Raw genomic sequence first — 21,065 nt, 5'->3', positions numbered from 1 at the left:
ACTTGGTTGACAGGTTCGTCATGGTACGAAGATGAGTAATATTACAATAACCTTACTTTAAGCTTACATTAAAATAAGATTGTTTTTAGAAAGGTTATGGTAGGCCCCCAGAGTACCGCAGCAGTTAACCCAAAATATTGACAACATTTGCCTTTTGTATGTTATTGTTGCCATTAACAATATTCTTCAAATTATGCGTTGTAAAATTGTCATTATGATTTTAGGTTAATATATATAGATCTTAATGATCGCATGTCCAATTATATACAAGGACGATGAGCAACAATGGGTAAAACAAAAAGCTATCAAAAATTGCTTAGGGTAATGCCGTCGTCGATAATAGTGGATATTATTATAATTTTTGTCCTGCAGAAACGTGCGGTTTGGCCAATTTACAATCTGAGTGTCTTTGAGAGATATGTTTTAAGAGATTAATATTGTTACACGAGCTTCACAGTGCGTTAATGAAAATGTAATTTATGGTAAGAAGAATAGTATTTTTTTTATGAAAAATAGTGACGGATGTAACATTAATACAGAGAATAAAATTCACGTCAGCCGAAAATTCGTTTTTAAGTTTATTTATTACACTTTAGGTAGATATTCAAAATTTGCCATTCAAAATATATAAATATGCAGCTTCTGCGTACTTGGATGACAAAATTCTGTGGTAGTGACACGTTTAGCTCTTACAGATAGTCTCGATTTATGATGTTTGAAATAAATATTGTTGTGTATTGTTGTGTGTTGAAATAAATAATGACAAATGTGTACAAAATGTTTATTTACAAAGATTAGCCCGTAGAGTTTGTTGCTCATTCTTCTCAGGGGAATCTGCCTTGCAAATGACCAATAGAGTTTAATAAATATCACGATTTCAAGTACATTTTGCGTACCTATGCAATAAAGATTTTTTTACTTTGACTTTGAATGCAAATTGAATACATTTTGGCAGAAATATTTATAACTTTTTTTATAAAAATAAACTGACCTCAAAAGTTGTGTAATTAAATTAAATTAAGCACACACTCAACATATCCCCGCACTAGGGAAACCCTGTGTCGCGGGTGCCATGGACACACACATAGACAACCACAAATTACACACAAACTCGTGAGACAAATAAATGTAGGCCATACACATATTTCTCCCGGCCCGGGAATTGAACCTGGGACCTCTGCGTGGTAGTCCGGCATGGTAATCATTCGGCCACGGAGGCAGTTATAATAAATAAAAAAAAAACGGAAAGAAGGAGAATTCCAGTAAACCCGATTCATCCTATAACTTGCCCCCTTAGACGTAGAATTTTCTTCATATAATATTTGAATGGAATCACTACTAATGTACCCCCTTTCTAACAAAAAGAAAATCATCGAAATCGGTTCTCAAATATTGGAGAAATCGCGGAACATACACACAAAAAATACAGTTGAATAACCTCCTTCTTTTTTGAAGTCGGTTAATAAATTTACATTATTGTTTATGTCGTAATTTATATCATGATTCATAAATAAAAATACACAATACCGCACCATGTGTATCTGGTTTAAGTGAGTAAACAAAAACATTAAATCTATTACAAATATAATGACAGCGTTTATGTGTACCAGTTTTGTGTTTGCCTCTGTATTTGTAGGTTGTCACTTTGTCAACATTATCACTTTCTAATTTCAAATCCCTTGTCCTTCATTGACGATGTTTATGTTCGCTTTATTTTGATATATATCATTATCATATTTATAAACCAGTTTCTTGTTGGTGCCTTCTTCACTTCTCATGGTTGATAGCCTCTTTGACCTCTTTTTAGCTGCTAACTTTGATTTTCTTCTTTATTTGTTCACTATAGGCCTTTCTTCGTTTTCCTCTTTTTCTTTTCCCTTGTTTTTACCCGTAAATTATCACATACGGAGTGATAAATGTTTTATAGCGATAAAGGCTCTATCTAGGGAGTCATTGCATCTATCAGCGGGGAATAGTTTATATTTTGCGTTCCCCATCGGCTAGCTAAAGTTATTTTACAATAAATTTTAATAGCATTTATTGCAAACTTTTACATTGCCTTTATCTTCAAATAATCTTCGCTATTCATACCCATCTATTTAGTTCTACATCAATCTTAATGCAACGACTTACGAAGTACAATTTTACCATCCGTCCACCTGAAATACCTTCTTCCATCTTCACTTCACGAAGGAACAACCAAGCGATTACTGTTCGTAAAAAAATGAGTCACAGATTGGATGTGTTACACATGTTTAATTACGAGATTACGCCTGTGTATATCAGGGAATTGGGTAAGTTAATTCAAATAAAATTTTAAAAGGAGAGATCTACGGTTCGAATCTATATGACGGCACGCGTCTTCATCAACCACCCATTTAGACGACCCACTGCTGGGTACTCAGGCGACGGTTGAGGTCATAGAGTCGTATTCTAGAACTCTACTCAATGCTCAAGTCAGGATTTGAATATAGTTTAAAGCACTCGAAATCATACTCAAGTTCCTGCCATTAGGGTCGTATTTCCAGTGCTTGTGTTTTCAATACAATCCTGACTTGAGCATTGAGTACAGTTCTGGAATACGACCCATAGTCTGCCACGCTGACCTAATGCGTAAATTAGAATTTGAGAATTAAATGCGTCATTAGAAATCTGCGCGCAAAAACGTTTTTTGCACACTAGCATAGAACAGGTTTTCGAAATTTGAACTTGTCGATGGACTAACTTATTGTCGATGAAAAAAAAGATACTGACACATTCAACTAAGCGATTTGTCGTAGATTATTTATTTATGTAATATAAATCCGTTGGTATATTTTATTCTTATTATTGTTGACATTAAGTTTACAATGATAACTAATTGCGTTTATTAAATTATTTTAATTCGTCGAATAACTAAAATAATTTCAATTAGTCACTTAATCACTTATAAATTATAAGTACAAGCAAGAATAAAAATTGATGAGGCGCAAATTCAGAACGCATCCGAAGACAAACTTTTTCTTTTGTTTTATAGTTCAACTGATGTTTTATAGTTCAACTGTTTTTCTTTCATCTACCATTTTCCTAACTATGGTGCGTTTCGTTCGGCAAAGATTGTTGTTTTGCGTCTCGAGCCTTGAAACACTCGCTACGCTCAAGAATCTATTTCCGAGTCACTCGCTTCCCTCGTGGTTCAATCTTAGCTTCCTTTGCTTGCTCAGGTTTGAATACAAGCACTCGTGTTAAACAACGACTTTGCAGCCTTTCATAATTATTGCTACTCCGCGAAATTCTTCTTCCACCCAATAAATAATACAAGCGTAGCTATAGTACAAACATCACCACCAAAAATATATTCGACATACCTTTTTACGAACATCTTCAGGTGTTGTTGATTGTAACAATTAATACGCTGCCTGGGAAACCCAAGTGCCGGCAGTCACCTTGCCTAACATATTAGCATATAGCAATACTAAGGGTGATCGCTGCCAGCATCTGGGGCATCTCGTCGCGGGGTTAGCTCTATTATATTTCTTCAATATTTGAATAATATTGCGAGGAAAGAACCGACTACTTGAATTTCATATTAAAGAGGAATTAATTGATATCTATGGCTATTATAGGGTAATTTTCAAAAATTTTTCCCTAAAAATTCCCGAAACTATGTGACAGTAAGTAGTATGTGTAAGTGACAGTGGAATTTTGACCTTTTTCAGTGATCTGATCTCTCTGTAGTATGGAGATTAACAATCCTCTCGAGTTAAGTATTGGTTCACAGTATAAAGTATAAATTTGGTAGGGCTAAATAACAAAGCTTTGTTATTGTAACTACGGTTTAACCTTGGCTGGGTTCAAATACCAAAGTAATTTTATCCATTTTTAACTCCTTTCGAGATCTTTTTTCTTGTCTTGCACAAACTGGTAAATACTCATACTATCCACCTGTCCAGATACACAGCAGCTCATTGTTCATAGTCGTGTGTCTAGTCAGTGTTGGGATGTCTTTCCTAACAATAGATGAATAAAATGGAGTCCCTTAGTCTATGGAGAGACGTTGCATTTCTGTGTGTTTTCTACCGTCTTTGTAATGGGGAATGCTCAGAGGACTAGGCGTAGGCTTGGGTTCAACTCTTATGTTGTGGATATTCCAAAGGTTCGCATGAAGCGTTACGCTTCCACATTTACATTACAACCGGAAGGACGACTATGGAGTGGACTTACCTGCCTGCAGACTTATTCCCGAAACGTTGTAACTTGGGCCTTTTCAAGGCAAGAGTGAATTATTTAGGTGTTCTTGCTCCATCGTCGACCTCATTACTTTCCATCAGGTGAGATGGAAAGTAACAAATGTGCAAAGAGTTAGAACCCATCCCCACATCATACATGTTTGGTATTATAAGACCACACGGGCATTACGGTCATTCTTTCCTCGAACCTGCAAGATATGGAATGATATTCCTCCTGAAGTATTCTATTGACAAGGGGCTCTTCGAAAAGTATGTCACCAGGGCCCTCAAACGCTGGCATCACATAGGCAGGTCATCAGATGTCTGGCCTCCTTTTGCACAGAGGTTATGTCGCAAAAGGAGGCCGCGGAGCGGCGGCGGACGCGCACCCGCTCCGGCGCAGACGTACGGGGAGAAGGCGAGGGCAGTTCGCTGCTCGCCTGATCCCCTAGTGAGACCAGCGGGCTGTGGACAGGGACTCCGGAGCCTGCATTGCACCGCCTCACTCGTCTGGGGGGCGGGTCGGAGGACAACCGACTCGTCCCTCCGTTGGCGCGGGAGCCCTGGCGCAAGCTAGGGCGGCCGGGCGGCGTCGTGGTGAATGTTCACTGATCCCACGGCGCCGACTCAACCGGCGAGAGGGAAACCCGGGTTTTAGTGGGGTAGGCTTTCCAGTGTGGAGGGAGAGTCCCCACATAACCCCCGAGTCTCCCTGGGCTCTAGGGTATCCATAAAGACTTCCCCCCCGTCAAAAAAAAAAGTCATCTGATGTTGCAGTTTTTTTTTAATAATGTCAGAAGTGGCAGGACGAACAAGTCATGCGCCTGGTGTTAAGGAACACGCCTATTGCAGTGTCTCTCAAAGTCAAATTCAAATAATCATTTATTCCATAGGTAAAATTTTTACACTTGAAAACGTAATTTTTTAAGCTACTGCTCATTCACTACGCTGACCTTCCTGAGAAGAACGAGCAAGAAACTCTAGGGATTGCTCTTTTCAAATAAACTTAAATGCTATGGAATACACTTCGAATCATAATTGTGTGAATTCTAGACTCTTGTTGTCTTTCCATGCTTCTTTATCTAACACATACTCTTCAATTTTATAATACTTTTCAATTAAAATGCTTTTCATGTAAGTTTTAAACTTAGGAAAAAATAATCTTAATATATTAAAACTCAGAGCTTTAAACCGCAAAGATTTCAGGGGTTCTGTCATTGCGCCCGTCACCGTGAGATAAGTTGACAAGTCCCATGTGCCTCTAATTTCACCAGCACCCTTACGCTTCAAAACCGGTTCGCAGTATCTAATGCTTACATTATTGCATTTAAATGTCCTTACAGTAATTGACGAAGTTCAAAAGTTAAAAGCAGTACTACTTTCCTACTCTATTTTGGAAAAGGGCCGTGATTGTGGAAAATTATAGAGTAATTTGTAGTTTTCGTAAATAACAATAGTAAATTATAATGATAAATGTTAATGTTTTCGTAATATCGACCTGTTTACAACGACATGTCGGATAACGACATGTGTAATTTCTTTTTGACGTCGCCCCGCCTTGTTTGCTCAACACTAAGTGTCTGACAACACTTGTAACTGGTAAAATAAAATATCCGATACGTTATGTTTACCATTTAACGTGAACAGAAAATACGCATTACGTAAATTATTCGACCATGTGTTACATGATTTACTTCCATTACTGCGTGCTAGTTTTGTAAGGGTAAGGGTGCTGGTGAAATTACAGGCACTTGGGACTTACCAGCTTATGTCTCAGGGTGACGGGCGTAGTGGCAGTGCCCCTCAGATCTTTGCGATTTAAGGCTCTGAGTTGCACTGCAACTGTTATGGACAGGCGTGTAGCTTACCACCAGGTACACGACTTGTTCGTACTGTCACTTGATATTATAAAAAAAAAAGATTGTTTTATCAGCCCCCTGACCATTCTTTTTTTCAATCGTCATAATTCGGATTTTTTTAATTGTCCCTCTTAACAATACATTACGAACATCTTTACAAACATGCAAGGCTAATTATCGAACTAAAATATGGAAAAAAAAATAAATGCCAGAATTTTATCTAATTACTTCCATCGTGACTAGAACTACCCATGTACTTGCATCACTTCATACAAACACGCCAGTGTCCAACGTATTGTCTTAATATAACGTGCTTGCGTGTGTGTAACTTACCATCGAATTGTTCGTCCGTTTTTTGTTATTGTTTGGGCGTATTTATTTTTATAAGTTGGTTGCATATCTCTTTAATTTACAAGCCACATGCTAAGATTGCGTTTTCAACCGACTTCAAAAAAAGAAGGAGGTTCTGAATTCCATTGTATTTTTTTGTGTAGTTTACGTCATTACTCTGACGTTTATGAATTGATTTCGATGGTTCTATTTTTGTTGGCAAGGGGGTACATATAGGGTAGTTCCATTTAAATTTGAAAAAATGTCTCACCTCTAAGGGTAGCAAATTAGGGGATTATTAAGATTAATTATTTTATTGGATTTCAACCACTTTCCGTTAATCGATTTCAATACTACTTGGCAAATAGATGTAATTCCGCAAACTTGCAAGATATATTTTTTTAAATAAATAAATTATAATTTATACTAAAATCTAATATCTCAAACGTTTAATTAAAATAGCTGTTATCCGCGGTAATAACCACAAACAAACTTCTGATAACTTTGATACGTCTCTTGCATGTGTGCATTATATTTAATGTAAAATATATGTATTATATAGTAGGTAGTCATAACTTTGTTCCATGTACAAATTATTATTCTGTAGAGGAAAAAATAAATTTATAAATGAATGTTAGACAACATCACTTTCGTTGCCTTGATTCCAAAGTAAGTAAAGTACTTGTGCTATGGAAATCGGAAACAACGATAATACCACAAACACCCAAACCGGAGACAACATAGAAAAGTTAACTTCTACATTGACCCGATCCTAATTGAACCTTAGAGATCACCATCTCCATGCCAACCATGAAAACCGATGTGCACTCGACCAACAAAAAATATTACTGTTCACGTGTAAGTGTCATTAATGTCACATTGTCGGAAGAATGAAAGTTTCAGAAGATAATTCGAGTGTTTACATCACTACAAAATTAGGTACACGTACTATCTAGATAGGGCATGATTACCACCCGCGCACCGATGTATCACGATAACGTCCTACATACAAGCAGGATTATGATTCGGCCGTACACTCATCGGCAATGAATTTGAGCACTAACAAAATTTTAAATTACTCTTGTAATTTATAAAACTAGAATTCTGTGTGTATGTAGCAGAGAACAATCTAGTCTGGCTACTTTTTATTTGGCCTTTTTTTAGAAACCATTCTCAATCTAGTTAAGATATGTACGCTGAAGTAAACTTTTTACTTTATTCGCTCTATAAATTTGTGCTATTATTTTACTCCATCCTTTCAGTGCGTTTTCAAGCATTTTCTTTTCTATTATTGTCCCTGCGTCATCTCTTACACCATTCTCTTTTAAGATACAGTTTCTAATTAAAGAGTTTTAATTACGCGCGTCGACGCTTGGTAGCATTCGAGCGGCTTCACGCGTCACTTGGGCGCCGTGAGGCTTCAGACGCCGACTAAACTGTGACCCCGGTGCAGTAATGCGAGTGTCGTCGCCTGGCGGTGGAGTTGAAAAACAGGACGCCACGCGACGCTTCGACTCTGCGCCAGTGTGAGTTGAGCCTTAATTCCTACAGCATGCACTGTACTTGTGTGTTTCTTCTGCCACGTCCGGATGAACGGTCAAGTTTGTTGATATGTTGATGATATGTGACTATCTGACAACTCATAAATGTGTGCAGAGCTCTAATTATTACATGATTCCATGTTTTCGCTCTCTATCCAGTCTCCTTCACTTGCTTGCTTTTTTATACCAAGTAACGGGACGAACACGTCGTGCGCCTGGTGGTAAGCGATGATCGATAATAGTAGTAGCGCCACAGCATACATCACCCTGAGGTGTAAACTAGACAAGTTTCATCTGCGAGTAGCTTTACTAGCACTCAGTAGCCTTTAATGTCTCAACGCAATAATGCTCACATTATTGCTCGGCGGCAGAAATAGGTATGTTGGCATACTTAAAATACTTCTTCGGACGAACACTTCCACAAGGAGGTCTACTGCTACGAAACTGCTTTTCACTATGAATTGTAATTTCGAATTCTGTAACAATTTCTTCCTTTTCAATCATCATTATATTCGTTTTAGTCACATTCATTACTTTCTTAAACTTACAAATGTTTCATACGTGACTTTTATTAACATCTTCTGCAACTTTTGCAAATTGCCCGAAGTCATTGCCTGTAAGTGTATTTGTCGATAATCGTGGAACAACACGGTATTTTTCACTTTTTTCGTAGTAATTGCTGTATTGATTGCCCCCTCATGTTATTGATATGGATATAGTACTCATAATTGGACTGACGAAGTGACGAAGACGATTTTTATGATAATAATGTTGTAAGAACCTTCTTTTTTGGAAGAACCCCTGTCTTCTATATTGGAGACCCTGGAGTCGACATTAACCACTGAGTTAATGTTGAATCATCATTTAATCCAATGTAATGTGTTCAGGATGATATTGAGACTACCCCGGTACTGCAGCGCCTGCGTGAGGCAACCAGTCACAAACTCGATTTCTTTTTTCTTAATAACGTTTGTTCAAATTTTCATTACACCGAAAACCGAATTATAACGAAACCGTTGTTCTTTCTGGATATGTTGGATGTTTATCACAAAGACACGATTAGGTTCGGTTAGGTTATATTAAGTTAGGTTTAAAATAAAAAACAAATTCCTCTCAAAATTCCTTTCGAGGTTATGAAAATTCGAGCAAACATTACTTCTGGAAAATGTAATTTCGGCGTACTGATAGGTAACCCCTCCGGGACGTTTGTTTTGGCCCATAGGAATTGCTTTCACGTCGTCTTTCGAAAAAAGTAGCATCGTTTGTTAGAAGGCTCCGGGGGAATAACAACAGCATCCTGAAGGTTGTGGCAGAGGGCCACATAGCTCCTGTACTGAGGCATCTCGTACGGACAATGATACCACCACCACATGACATTTTAGATTTTAAGTAATTAAGTAATATGTTACATAATCTTCCTACTAACAATGGCTTATAAGATTTTTCTCTATTTTACTAACACAAATGGATCCTGTTATCTGAAAATAAATATTTTGAATTTAAATTTGAATTTCCTTTAACAGTGAAGGAAAATATGTTGATTGTACCTGGACGTCAGAGAAGGTATATATAACTCCTAGAAAACCCTAATCGGGCCAAGTTGCATGGGCTGCGTCCCGGGGCTGGACATCTCAACCTATGCCCAGCAGTGAGATGTTGGTGGAGCTATAACATTTATAAAACAAAAGCCTGTCTATTAAGTACACGTAATCAATTTAAATCGCGTTTTATTCCAGGAACTGCAATTCCATTTATCAAAAAGAAAAAAACGCTATATCGATCGATTTGCGACAAGTTTTACTACGAACAACATGTGTTCGAGAGTTGCAATTAAAAACTTGTAGAACGGCTGTTCTATCACAGTTTCAGGCAATAAACTGTGATAGATAGGACAATTTAATGAGGTTTATACTTCAAATAACATTAGCTTTTTTTCTCCTCGTATATCACATAGGTTCAAGTACTTTAAGATGAATATAGAGATCGCCGAATATAATCTGACCTTCTATTTTTATATGGTATATTAAATAATACAATAAAATGTGGCAATATTCTGAGTCAATAAATATGAACACACCTTATAAATACCCCCGTCATAAAATAATCAAAATATTTAATGTACCACGATGCCGGACGAACCTAGCTCTGCACAGTCCGCTTTAGATTTTTTTATGATACTTAGTGACTGGACGAACAACTAAGCGACACGCCTGTCCATAACAGTTGCAGTGCCAATCAGAGCTTTAAATCGCAAAGATCCAAGAGGCACTGCCACTGCGCCCGACACCTGAGTTGTAAGTTGAAAGTCCCATGTGCCCTGTAATTTCACCAAATTGTCGCCTTAGAGCGAAAACCTCGTATAAGCGTTTTCACATAGTTCGTTTTTACTGACTTTTGTTGCAGAAAACCTTATAATCTTACTTAAATATATCGCACTGCTAATACAATAGTGTACTAACTCAAAAAGTTAATTTATTCAGAATAGCTGTAAAACGAATTACTCAGTTCCGTGAAAGATTATTATAATTTACGTATAGGTTAAAATTTATTAGATATCAACTCCTATTTGCCAATTAGAAGTATATTTGAAAATAAAAGTAAAAAAAAAATGTCATATTTTTTAGTAAGGACTGTTTTATTCAGAACTAGCTCACAAAACGTTTGTCTCATTCTGGGTTAAGTAGATTTTATTAGAATAGAATAGAATTTAGATTACATTTGAAAATGTAATTGGTATGTTATGTAAATGTAGTGTATGGTTTCTTACAATATTCTAATGACAGTTTTATTGACATGAAGATAAGCAAATTTTACGTTCAGAAATGGTATAATTTTGAATTTTACGTATTTTGAGTTACACCACTATTGTAATAGCAGTGCGATATTATCAAAGTAACATTACTTACTTACAGTAACCTAAAAGAGGTATAATAAAATTAACTAATTAAAATGATAACTACAAACATTATTGGGTTTACTACATTTTGCACCACATTTTTATCTTCGTTCTGAAAAATTACATACGAGGTGTTCTACTACTAACTAAGACAACGAAATGTAGAGATATTTCATTATACCTGTAATGTTCTCAAAAACGACGTTCTCGAATCGCTTTGGGTAAGCGAGGCGTCCTCCAAAAATTAAGTTGGTTTATTGGAGGTATCGATAATATAACGCTAACACGATATTTTTAACCGAGTTCAAAAAAAGGAGGAGGTTCGCAATTCAACTGTGGGTTTTTTATGTATGTTTCGCGATAACTCTTTTTTTTAAATATGTAATCCGATGATGATTCTTTTTTTGTTAGAAAGAGGACACCTCAGAAGTGGTCCCATTTAAATTTGTAGAAAATATTCCTACCTCTAAGGGTGGCAAACTAGGGCAAGAATGACTTTTGAGGTCGGTTTTTTTAGTACTCGGTACTGACATTATGACTCTCCTGCAAATGATTATCGTTGTACTATACACTGGGCGTGTACGTGATCATAGTATCCATAATATGGCCTGAGTCTGTTCACTTCTCATATTAAGTCGATGTCCTCCGTGGTCGTATCGTTTGTACACCGGTTTTCGTGGTGTCACCATCTCTGAGGCCCTAGATTCGATCTCCGGCCCGGGTCAATATAGAAAATTAACTTTTCTCTTTGTCTCCGTTTATGTTTGTGATATGGTCGTCGTTTCCAATTTCCATAACACAAATGCTTAAGCTTCTCACTTTGGAATCAGAGCAACGAATGTGATGTCGAATATTAAGTACATTTTGATCCATACTAGGCCTTAGAAGATTATAGAGAAGAATATTATCAATATAGTTTTGATTGTCTTTTAGGCACAATGTTGTCATTTAAAGTATTGTTTACTAATTATCCGAAAAACTTGCAGGCGAATCGGACAACATTTACGAACCTAATGGAAGATCATGTGACGATACGGGTGCGTCCATGTATGTGTATCGGTGTGTAATGACCGTTATAACAACAAATGATCTAATTTTTATTTAGTATAATGAATCGTAACACAATTTCAAATGATATAATCACTCATGTGATATAATTATGATTAATGAGTGGTATAACAACGAAAGGTATAATGTCATTGTGTGTTATAAACCTTCTGTATAATTCAAATCAAATAAACAAACATATACATAATAATTGATTGAATTTAGATACATTTGAGACGTGGTGCTGAAGAAGAATGAAGGGAATCAGTTGGATAGTACATGAAAAGAGAGGCTTATTAAAGACAATAGAGAATCGATGGGGCAAGATATTTTGGTATCTAATAGATTATGACAGTTTTAGAAGCCTTTTAGAAGGGAACATGGAAGGAAAGAGAGAATTGTATAGCCTTAATATACCATCGGTATATTCGATTGAATATAGTATATTAAATATGTTGTATCAATTGTTATTACACAGATTTTTTTTACGTCCATCTTACCTGGTGGAAAGTGACGATGGGGTCGACGATGGAGCAAGCATATCTAAATAATGCCTATTCACTCTCGCCTTGAAAAGGTCCAAGTTATAGTGTTCGGGGAATACGTCTGCAGGCATGGAAATCCACTCCATAGAAATGTGTAAGGGTGGAACCACAGCCTATGTCTGGTCTCCCAATGATGAAAAGGGAAAGGTATCATACAAGGACATTTCATTATGTTCAGTGAGCATTATTTAGACTAATGAAATCATTTTTTGTTATACCCAGTAAAATGCATCCGTGTACCGTAACTTGTGCGTTTGGGCTAAAGTGTATTGTGCAAGCTAATTATTTATAACTTTTCCATATTATATTTTGGACTCTAATCACTTTCTTCCTCTTTCTCTATCTCTCCTTTATCTACCAAAGCAGAGTTAGCAATTGCAAGACTACTTTGCACTGCTGTTTCAGCTATAAATAATATTTCGTTATTTTTATCAAGCGAAGCGAAGGTGATGGTTGATGGTGGTTAGGGCTTTCAACCTGGGAGTCTCGGTCGAGATTCGTGACCTGAGTGACGTGACTTTTGAGATTAAAGTTACTTAATTAAAAAGTATTAATCTACAAGATATACAGCATTTTTTTATTGTGGTTAGTTGCATATGGCTACACTTATAGAGTGGAGATTATTGGGAGCTTTCATCCAGCATTATTGTCCGCCTCGCCGTCCGCCGCGTAATGCAGGATTATAAATGTAGTCGCAGCGTGCAAACCATCCTGCAATCCTGCAATGCGTCCTGCGAGACTACATACATAGGCCGTACCCAGAATAGTGTGTAGCAGTCTCCTATCTGTGTGGTGGATTGCCAGGCAGATAGTGAACGGGCTCTTTTAGTATAGTGCATGGCGATTGAAGAACGGTTGTAATAAAATTAGTATCTGTAACTTTAAACGGCCTTTGCTTCTTACGTAAGAACTATAAAAATGAAAAAACTTTAATAAATAAATTTAAATTTAATTTGATTGTAGAATTTGAGTTAAGAAAGAAACTTAATTAAAATATTGTCATGTGTTAACTGCCTAAATGCCTACCTTATTAGCATGAGAATATATTTTTGAAGTACTCGTAGTCTCAAAAGTTAAAAACGAGACGAGAAAAACGGGTTCTCGGATTTTTTGAGATCGCACTGAATCTTGATAATTGTAATTCTATGGGAATACTGTTGGTTGATGAAACACAGCTTTTGTTCCGCTGGTAGATAATATGCTTAAGGGTTTGATGGAATGAGAGGTTTAAGAAAGCTTAATACAGCATTCAATAATATAGCGTATACGAAGTATTTCTGTTCCAGGAGTGGATTCAGCTAACGGTGATGACGATGCCCCTGCTGAAACATCTAATGCAGAGGCAGTGCCTGAACATTGCATCGTTGGTGGTGCTCATGCTTTTATTTTAAGGGTAACTACATAGTCAGATATTCGCTTTAGGGTCTACAGAAAACTCAGTGGCATTAGCTGAGTGGACCTTTATGCGTACGTTATAATCGTTCATGGCAGTAGTTTAAATTGTGTTGATTGTTTGTAATTTTATAATTATTATGATGATTGCTTCGTTGATTTTTTTTATTTTTGTTTACGTGGCGTAGCAACATATGTCTATTTTAGAAATTTGCAGATGTGGCCTTATTACACCAAAGGTCGAATTGTGATAACAATGTCCGGATAAACAGCTGGTTGCATATACCAGAAGGTTTAATCTGAAAGAAGAACGACGGAAATCAATTTCGATTAGACGTTTTAGTATTTGGCCAATAAAAAAACGTGTATGTACATAAAAGAACTAGCTCTGATTAATTTGATTTTGGAATTTTGCTTATATTTATTATCTGCCCATTTAATTTCAAACTAAATTGTCGATATTGAAGCCCCTAACCTGATCAACAAAGTATATTATCTAAAACCTCTCTATAAAAGCAATCAACTAATTCCAGATATCGAGTTTCTTCGGCCTGGCCCCGTTGCGCTTCGAGCCATGTAACAACGGCTTCACGATCACGCTCTCAAGTGCTATGTGCATATATAGCTACATATTGGTCACTGTTTTAAGTAAGTTTTACATGAACTTTTTTATCATAGCTCTTATTGCGCGTAGGAGTACCTCAAGGCAGTTTAGCCTACTTTTACCGTACTATATACCTATATATCGACTATCAGAAGCCTGTTTAATTTGTAAGTAATTTTTAAACTGAAATATGTAAGCACAAGATCAAAACCATTTCATTTCTGACCTTTGACTCTACAGGGTTATTAGGTCAATGGTATTATTAACATCATAAACCGCAACTTTTGTTTCATGACTTTTAATAATTGTTTTACTTTCGCACAATAAATAGATCGCTCTAAATAGTGGTGGTGGTACGGCAGCAAAAGAAAGCACGTGAAAGGCGTTGCTAAACAACTTACTTCCGACTACCAACTAAATACAGATCTAAAAAGTCTCAGGTAGTACAACAAAAACTTAAAAGTTTACTTTTGGTAATTTTATTGCTTTATCAAAAGTCATGAAACTAAAGTTGTTGTTTATGATGTTAGTAATATACGAGTAAACCTGCGAGAATGTTAGTATGTTACAAATAACCCGGTATAGTTTTCTTCAGAATCGGTTATGGCAATGAGCAAGAATTGAAGTTTCACTCGAAACACAAGCTAGCTAGTCTGTCTTTTAAGTTAGACAGTTAGGCTAAGAAGTAAGAAGTACCTAAGTCCATGTCTTTTTATTCGATTACCTCGGAACAGACAATGTTTATTAGCTTTTAACTTTGTAAACTAGAGACCAGCATTAAAATATTACTGTTCTCTTTCGGAGACAGTGAGAGCACCTCAAGGCAATGTGTGACGTCCACATGTTTACATCAGAAGTTTAAAAAAAAGAGTACCCCAAGGTTCCATCCTATGTCCACACTTTTTTAGTACGTATCGTAGTAGATATCTAATGTATCTGTTTTGAAATTGATGACGATGTTTTTATGTGTAACCTTAAAGTACACTATTTATAGAAGTCGTGCACCTGATGATAAGCGATACGTTTGTCCATAACAGTTGCAATGTCACTCAGAGCTTGAAAATCGCAACGATCTCAGGGGCACTGTCACTGTGCCCATCACCCTGAGGCTAGCGACGTGACAAGTTCTATTTGTTTCAACTAGAGTTACTCGAGTGGACTTGACTGCTAACTCGAGTTGCAACTCGAGTTAACTCGACTCGGTGTTTGACAGAGCAACCACGAGTCGCGAGTAGAACTCGCAAGGACGATTCACCGAGTTGGACATGATGGACTGGCCGACCGCGAGTCGAGCGTGACCGAAGGTCATCGAACCGACCGAGCTTGCTCGAGTTCACAAAGTCTCTCGCTCGCCTATCGCTCACGACTCGAGCGTGCTCTGAAGGTCAACGACGCGCTGTATGAAAGAAGTATTCGGTTCGTTTTAACCGAATTAGCTCGAGTGCATGAAAAAGTAACTCGAGTTGACTCGTTATAGGAGTAACTCGAGTTAAGCGAGTTAAATAACTCGACTCGCCCATCGCTACCTGAGACATAAGTTGACAAGTCCTACGTGCCTGTAACTTTACCAGCACCCTTTACCCTTTAAAACCGGAAAGCAGTAATGCTCACATTACTGTTTGGCGGCAGAAATAGGTAAGGTGGCAGTGCTTCCCTGGACGAACTTTTTCTAAAGGAGCTCTACCGCTACAGGGGCTAAAACGGTACTGTATTTATTATATTACATTACTTATTACTGAGTTTACATAATACTACTATATTTTTCAGTAATCTGCACAATATTCGGTCTAGTGGCGGAAATTAAAGTCGGCATTGAGGTGTCAATTCGTATGACATCACGGATGTCCCAACTAGTATCAGCGTGTGACGTATTGGTGGTAGCCGTGACAGCAGGTGCGGGAGTTTACGGAGCACCAAGAAGGATGAAGAAACTGCTGCAGTTTATGGAACATATAGCTTCGGTTTGTATTGAAAGAATAATTCTTAATTCATTTATTTGTGAAAATACAGGTTGTATAGAAATTGAAAACTTACTTACTTAACGCGACCACTTGGTCCCTCAGAGCGGGACGCTTGTAAATTTATTATTGTTTTAAAAATAAAATACAAGTTAAAAATAGTAAAGAAATGTTTAATTATTAAAAAAAAGGACTTAAAATGATCAAAAATTTAATAACGCACACGCTCATAGCCCCGCACTTGGGAAACCCTATATCGCAGGTACTATCGACACACACAAAGACATCCACAAAATACACCCAAACTCACGAGAGAAATAACTGTGGACCATACAAATGTTTCTCCCGGCCTGGGAATCGAACCCAAAACCTCTGCGTGGCAGCCATGCTGGACTGCCACGCAGAGGTTTTGGGTTCGATTCGGTCGGATTCGGTTTCGCGTTCGTTTTGGGAACGGTTCGCCTACGGAGGCAGTTAAAAAAGAACTATCCTTGTGTAGTTATAATGAATGATTGGTGACGACAGACTGGCGTTATATATTTTTCACTTTCGCGACATTTTTTTTTCGCGATACGAAACTTCAAAGCGGGACATATGATCATATTAGGTATACTATACATTTACTCACAATGCACTTCAACAAACTTGATGACCTCATTGGTCAATTGGCTTTCACACCAGTTATCATGGTGTCGAAATCTCTGAGGTCCCGGGTCAATGTAGAAAATCTTACTTTACTATTATTGTCTCAGCTCTGGGTATTTGTGATACCGTCGTTATTTCCAATTTGCATAACACAAATGCTTTAATCTTACTTTGGGATCATCGACAACGTCATATACGTTGCTCTGATATTTATTTATACACTACACGTATAAATACACACACACGTAACACGTAACACACACGTAATTCGAATTACGTTGCATTTTAATATTAAATGCTTGGCTTAAACAATGCTTTTTCTTTATTGCTCAAAACTATTATTATGCAACTTTGAAACTGGTATACTAAACGTCATTTCTTTAAGTCCTTATTGAAAATTTGAGTTTAAAATATCGGAGAAAACTTTTTCTTCGATGCTAACTATATTTTTATATAAAATGTTATTAGGATAAAACTGCAAGGTGGCTCGAATTATGCGTCCGGGAGTGTATTTATTTATTAACAAACAGAAGTAGGTGTAACATGTTTTTTTCTTTAATAATACCACATTGGCGTGAGTGTACACGTGAATAGAATAAGTCAGTCAGTAATTTAAACGCGGTGATAGGTATTTGGGTAAATTTTAATGATAATAATTGTGAAATGTAACTAGATGTTAAAATAATTTTAAAAAGAGAGAAAAAAGTTGTACGGTCGATTGGTATTTGAATAACTTAAATGTCGAAAATTAGACAGTGAAGTTTCTTCCAAGTGAAATTGTTGTTCCACGCTTGCAATACATTTCTAGTCCGTAATATTCTTGGGCCATGGTTTCCTTCTATTTCTAATACGTCTTCAGCTTTTTTAACTAAATCATTAGACATGATATTGAATGAAGGAAGCAAGTTTTACGGGTGTAAATAATGTAATTTGTTTTATAGATGGACAACAAGATAACAATATCAAGCAAGATCTTGAAATAGTTAAAATTATTTCGAGAATATTATCAGATTAGACCGTAATATTGTCCTTCATCATGTCCAATTAAAAGTTGAAAGTAAAGACGTCGAAATATACACTAACTTAGATTAATGTTCATAAAACTTTAATCTCCTTAAGTGTTTCAACGAAACGGAGTTAATCTAATAATACGCCGTCTAGAAATTTGCGATTGTATTCTGTTGTACATTCGTTACATACAATATACACGTATAATTTTTTTTTTACAATTAAATTGTATACACGTTTTGAAACAAAAATATTCCACCTCTAAGGGTGGCAAATTATGAGATGAATCCGGTTTGTTAACCGATTTCAATTAGTCTTAGCAAGTAGATGTTACGAACACAGCGATAAGCAAACTTACGAGGTCAGTTTAAAGAAAGTTACAATTATTCCTTTCCTTAAATTACTTAATTAATTACGATCACCTCGAAGCTTAATACACTTTTTACATCTAAAAATTAGTTTTTATAGATTTGAAATAGTTATTTGTTTTGCAAGGCTGCAAAGTTGTTTGACGCAAGTGCTTATATTGAAACCTGAGCAAGCGTAGGAAGCAAATGATTTGAGCTTAGCGAGTGTTTCAAGACACGATACGCAAAACAACTTTGCTGCCGAGAGACACGCACAACTTTTCACCTCACTATAGGGAGGAAAATGGTAAGTGAAAAACAATTGAACTTTAAAACATCAGTTGAACTATAAAACAAAAGAAAAACTTTATCTTCGGATGCTTTCTGAATTTACACTTCATCAATTTTTATTTTTGCTTGTACTTTTGTTTTGTGTGATTAAGTGATTATTGAAATTATTTTAGTTCTTCGTCGAATTAAAATAATTTAATAAACACAATTAGTTATCCTTGTCAATTCAATATCAACAATAATAAGAATAAAATATACCAACGGATTTATATTATCTACATAAGTATGTAGGACAAATCGCGTAGTTGAACGTTTCATCGAAAGAAAAAGTTAGGTGCACCACAGTCCTTCGTCAAGTTTGAATTTTAAAAACCTTTTCCACGCTAGCGTGTTTCAAAAACACTTTTGCTCGCAGATTTCTAGTGAGAAAGAAAGCTAGCACTTTCCGAGCTAGTGAGGTGAAAAGGTAGTTTAATTTCTAACTTAAAAGTAGTCTGACTCAGGAAGTAGCGACAAGTGACGTAGTATAAATTTGGATATCTGTTTTCAAAAAGTACCTGGCGACCATAAATTCAAAAGGGTTGTGTCATTATACCAGGTGGACAACAGCGTTGGTGCTCAGTACTCTGTAGCGACGGAACGCAAACTTTGCGCAGTACTGCTGGCAATATTGATCTTCTTTACCGTTCTGCTAGTCGACGACTTCTGCTTCTACGTTTTGCAAGCTAAGAAGTTGGATAGACACTGTAAGTTGAGTTTTAAATCCATTACAACCTCTATGGGTTTATAGTTTGCATTGTGACCGGTAGGGCCAATTCTGGAAATGAACTTTTCAAAATTGGTTTTGGGTGTTCTGAGTAGTGCTCTGGAGTGAATTCCATTGCTCTGGTAGTAATATTATAGAGAATTTCCAAGTATAGAGAATTTCCAAGTTTGAAACCAGGTAATTAGTGTAGTTGTCTGTCACATTCACCATCATCTTCCACTCATATATATGTCCCACTGCTAGGCACAGGTTTCCGCTCAGGCGAGGATTTAAGCATAGTCCGCCATGCTGGCCCAATGTTTTCCTTAACTGAAAAGCTCATGGCACATCAATTCCGAAAAACTCAAAGCGAGCTCGGATTTGAAACCACCGCTTCTGCTTGAGAAGCTGTAGAAACTACGTCTGTCGTATTATTATGTTTATTATTACAAATAATAATTCTTTAAATTCTTTATAGTTTCGTAAATCTTTTTAAATTTTAATTCGGGACTTAAGCATGTATGAAACATATTTACCTCGATGTTTCGGACGTATTGCAACGTCCAAGGTCGCGGGGTATGTGAGATCACATAAAGATATAATCCCCTTTCAATCTCCGGGCGTTTACAATATTGATTGCAGTTTCGGGAGTCTCTATATTGGGCAGACAAAATACGCCATAGCGGAAAGAGTCAAAGAACATATCGCGGCTGTTAAGAACCGTCAGCTCAATAAGTCTGCAATAGCCGAGCATTTGCTGGAATCGGGACCAAACCACTGGATGGAGCGTCATGATCCCAAGATCCTTTCTACAGAACGTCATTACTGTAGTAGGATTGTACGTGAAGCTATTAAACTTGTAAAGCAACGTAATTTCAATCGAGAAGTCGGTTTTAAGCTTTCTTCGTCATGGGATCCAGTGATCAGCAAATATAAATGACATCAAGTATCGCCCGACAAGTCGCCGGATGCCGTGAGTATTGTGTGATGGTCTACTGGCATCCCTAGTGCTCAAATAAATAATGAGGACCATGTGCGGGTTATAGTCTCGAATTAAAATTTAATAATTTGTGAAAAATGTGAAAGTTTATAATCAAAGTTTTGGAAATCTCCTGTCCGTCTGTCTATGTATCGTCCCAAAACCTTTCGTCGCTTATTTGTGAACCTTATTGAATTTGTTCTTAATCTCTTATTGAATTTGTTGTGAAGACACCAACAGAGAACAAGCTATTTGTTTAAGTATCAAAAGGCATACCTAGATTCATCTTGAAACATCAACATCTCCATTGCAAAATTGTCCTCAATTAGAAAAGTAATAAATTTGAATAGAAAACTATAATAATTTCCTATCCCAAACATTTCAGGGGATGTGATAGTAAACTATGTCGGGTTCTACCTCCTCTGGTACGTTGTGATGATCCTGGAACTGCAGTTCGCGTTTACCGCTCTGTCCCTGCGCTCACGCTTTCATGCTGTTAACGACGCAATTGCGCTTACTGCAAAGCTGGTTTCTGTACCAGGTAAGTAATCGCCCATTGTAGTCTTCGTAAAACGATTTAATGGCAAGAATGATCCAAGCTTGCTTACGCAAGCTTAAAAACTTCAAAAGATCTATCCAAACTATAACATAATACGAACCATCGAACTAT

General features: G+C 36.8%; 1 protein-coding gene across 1 annotated transcript in view; it reads left to right on the top strand.

Moving 5' to 3' along the window:
* LOC113240122 (gustatory receptor for sugar taste 43a) overlaps positions 1 to 21,065 on the top strand; it is a 41,927-nt gene that overhangs the window by 16,440 nt on the left and 4,422 nt on the right. The window contains exons 2-6 of the mRNA XM_026477346.1: positions 13,713 to 13,819; positions 14,352 to 14,466; positions 16,190 to 16,383; positions 19,270 to 19,417; positions 20,781 to 20,936. Of these exons, the coding sequence (XP_026333131.1) occupies positions 13,713 to 13,819; positions 14,352 to 14,466; positions 16,190 to 16,383; positions 19,270 to 19,417; positions 20,781 to 20,936 (720 nt within the window). The remainder of the gene's footprint in view (positions 1 to 13,712; positions 13,820 to 14,351; positions 14,467 to 16,189; positions 16,384 to 19,269; positions 19,418 to 20,780; positions 20,937 to 21,065) is intronic.

Source organism: Hyposmocoma kahamanoa, unplaced genomic scaffold (assembly GCF_003589595.1).
Source record: "Hyposmocoma kahamanoa isolate Upper Pololo Valley unplaced genomic scaffold, ASM358959v1 120, whole genome shotgun sequence".
NCBI lineage: Eukaryota > Metazoa > Arthropoda > Insecta > Lepidoptera > Cosmopterigidae > Hyposmocoma > Hyposmocoma kahamanoa.
This window is presented reverse-complemented; position numbering and strand designations above follow the sequence as displayed.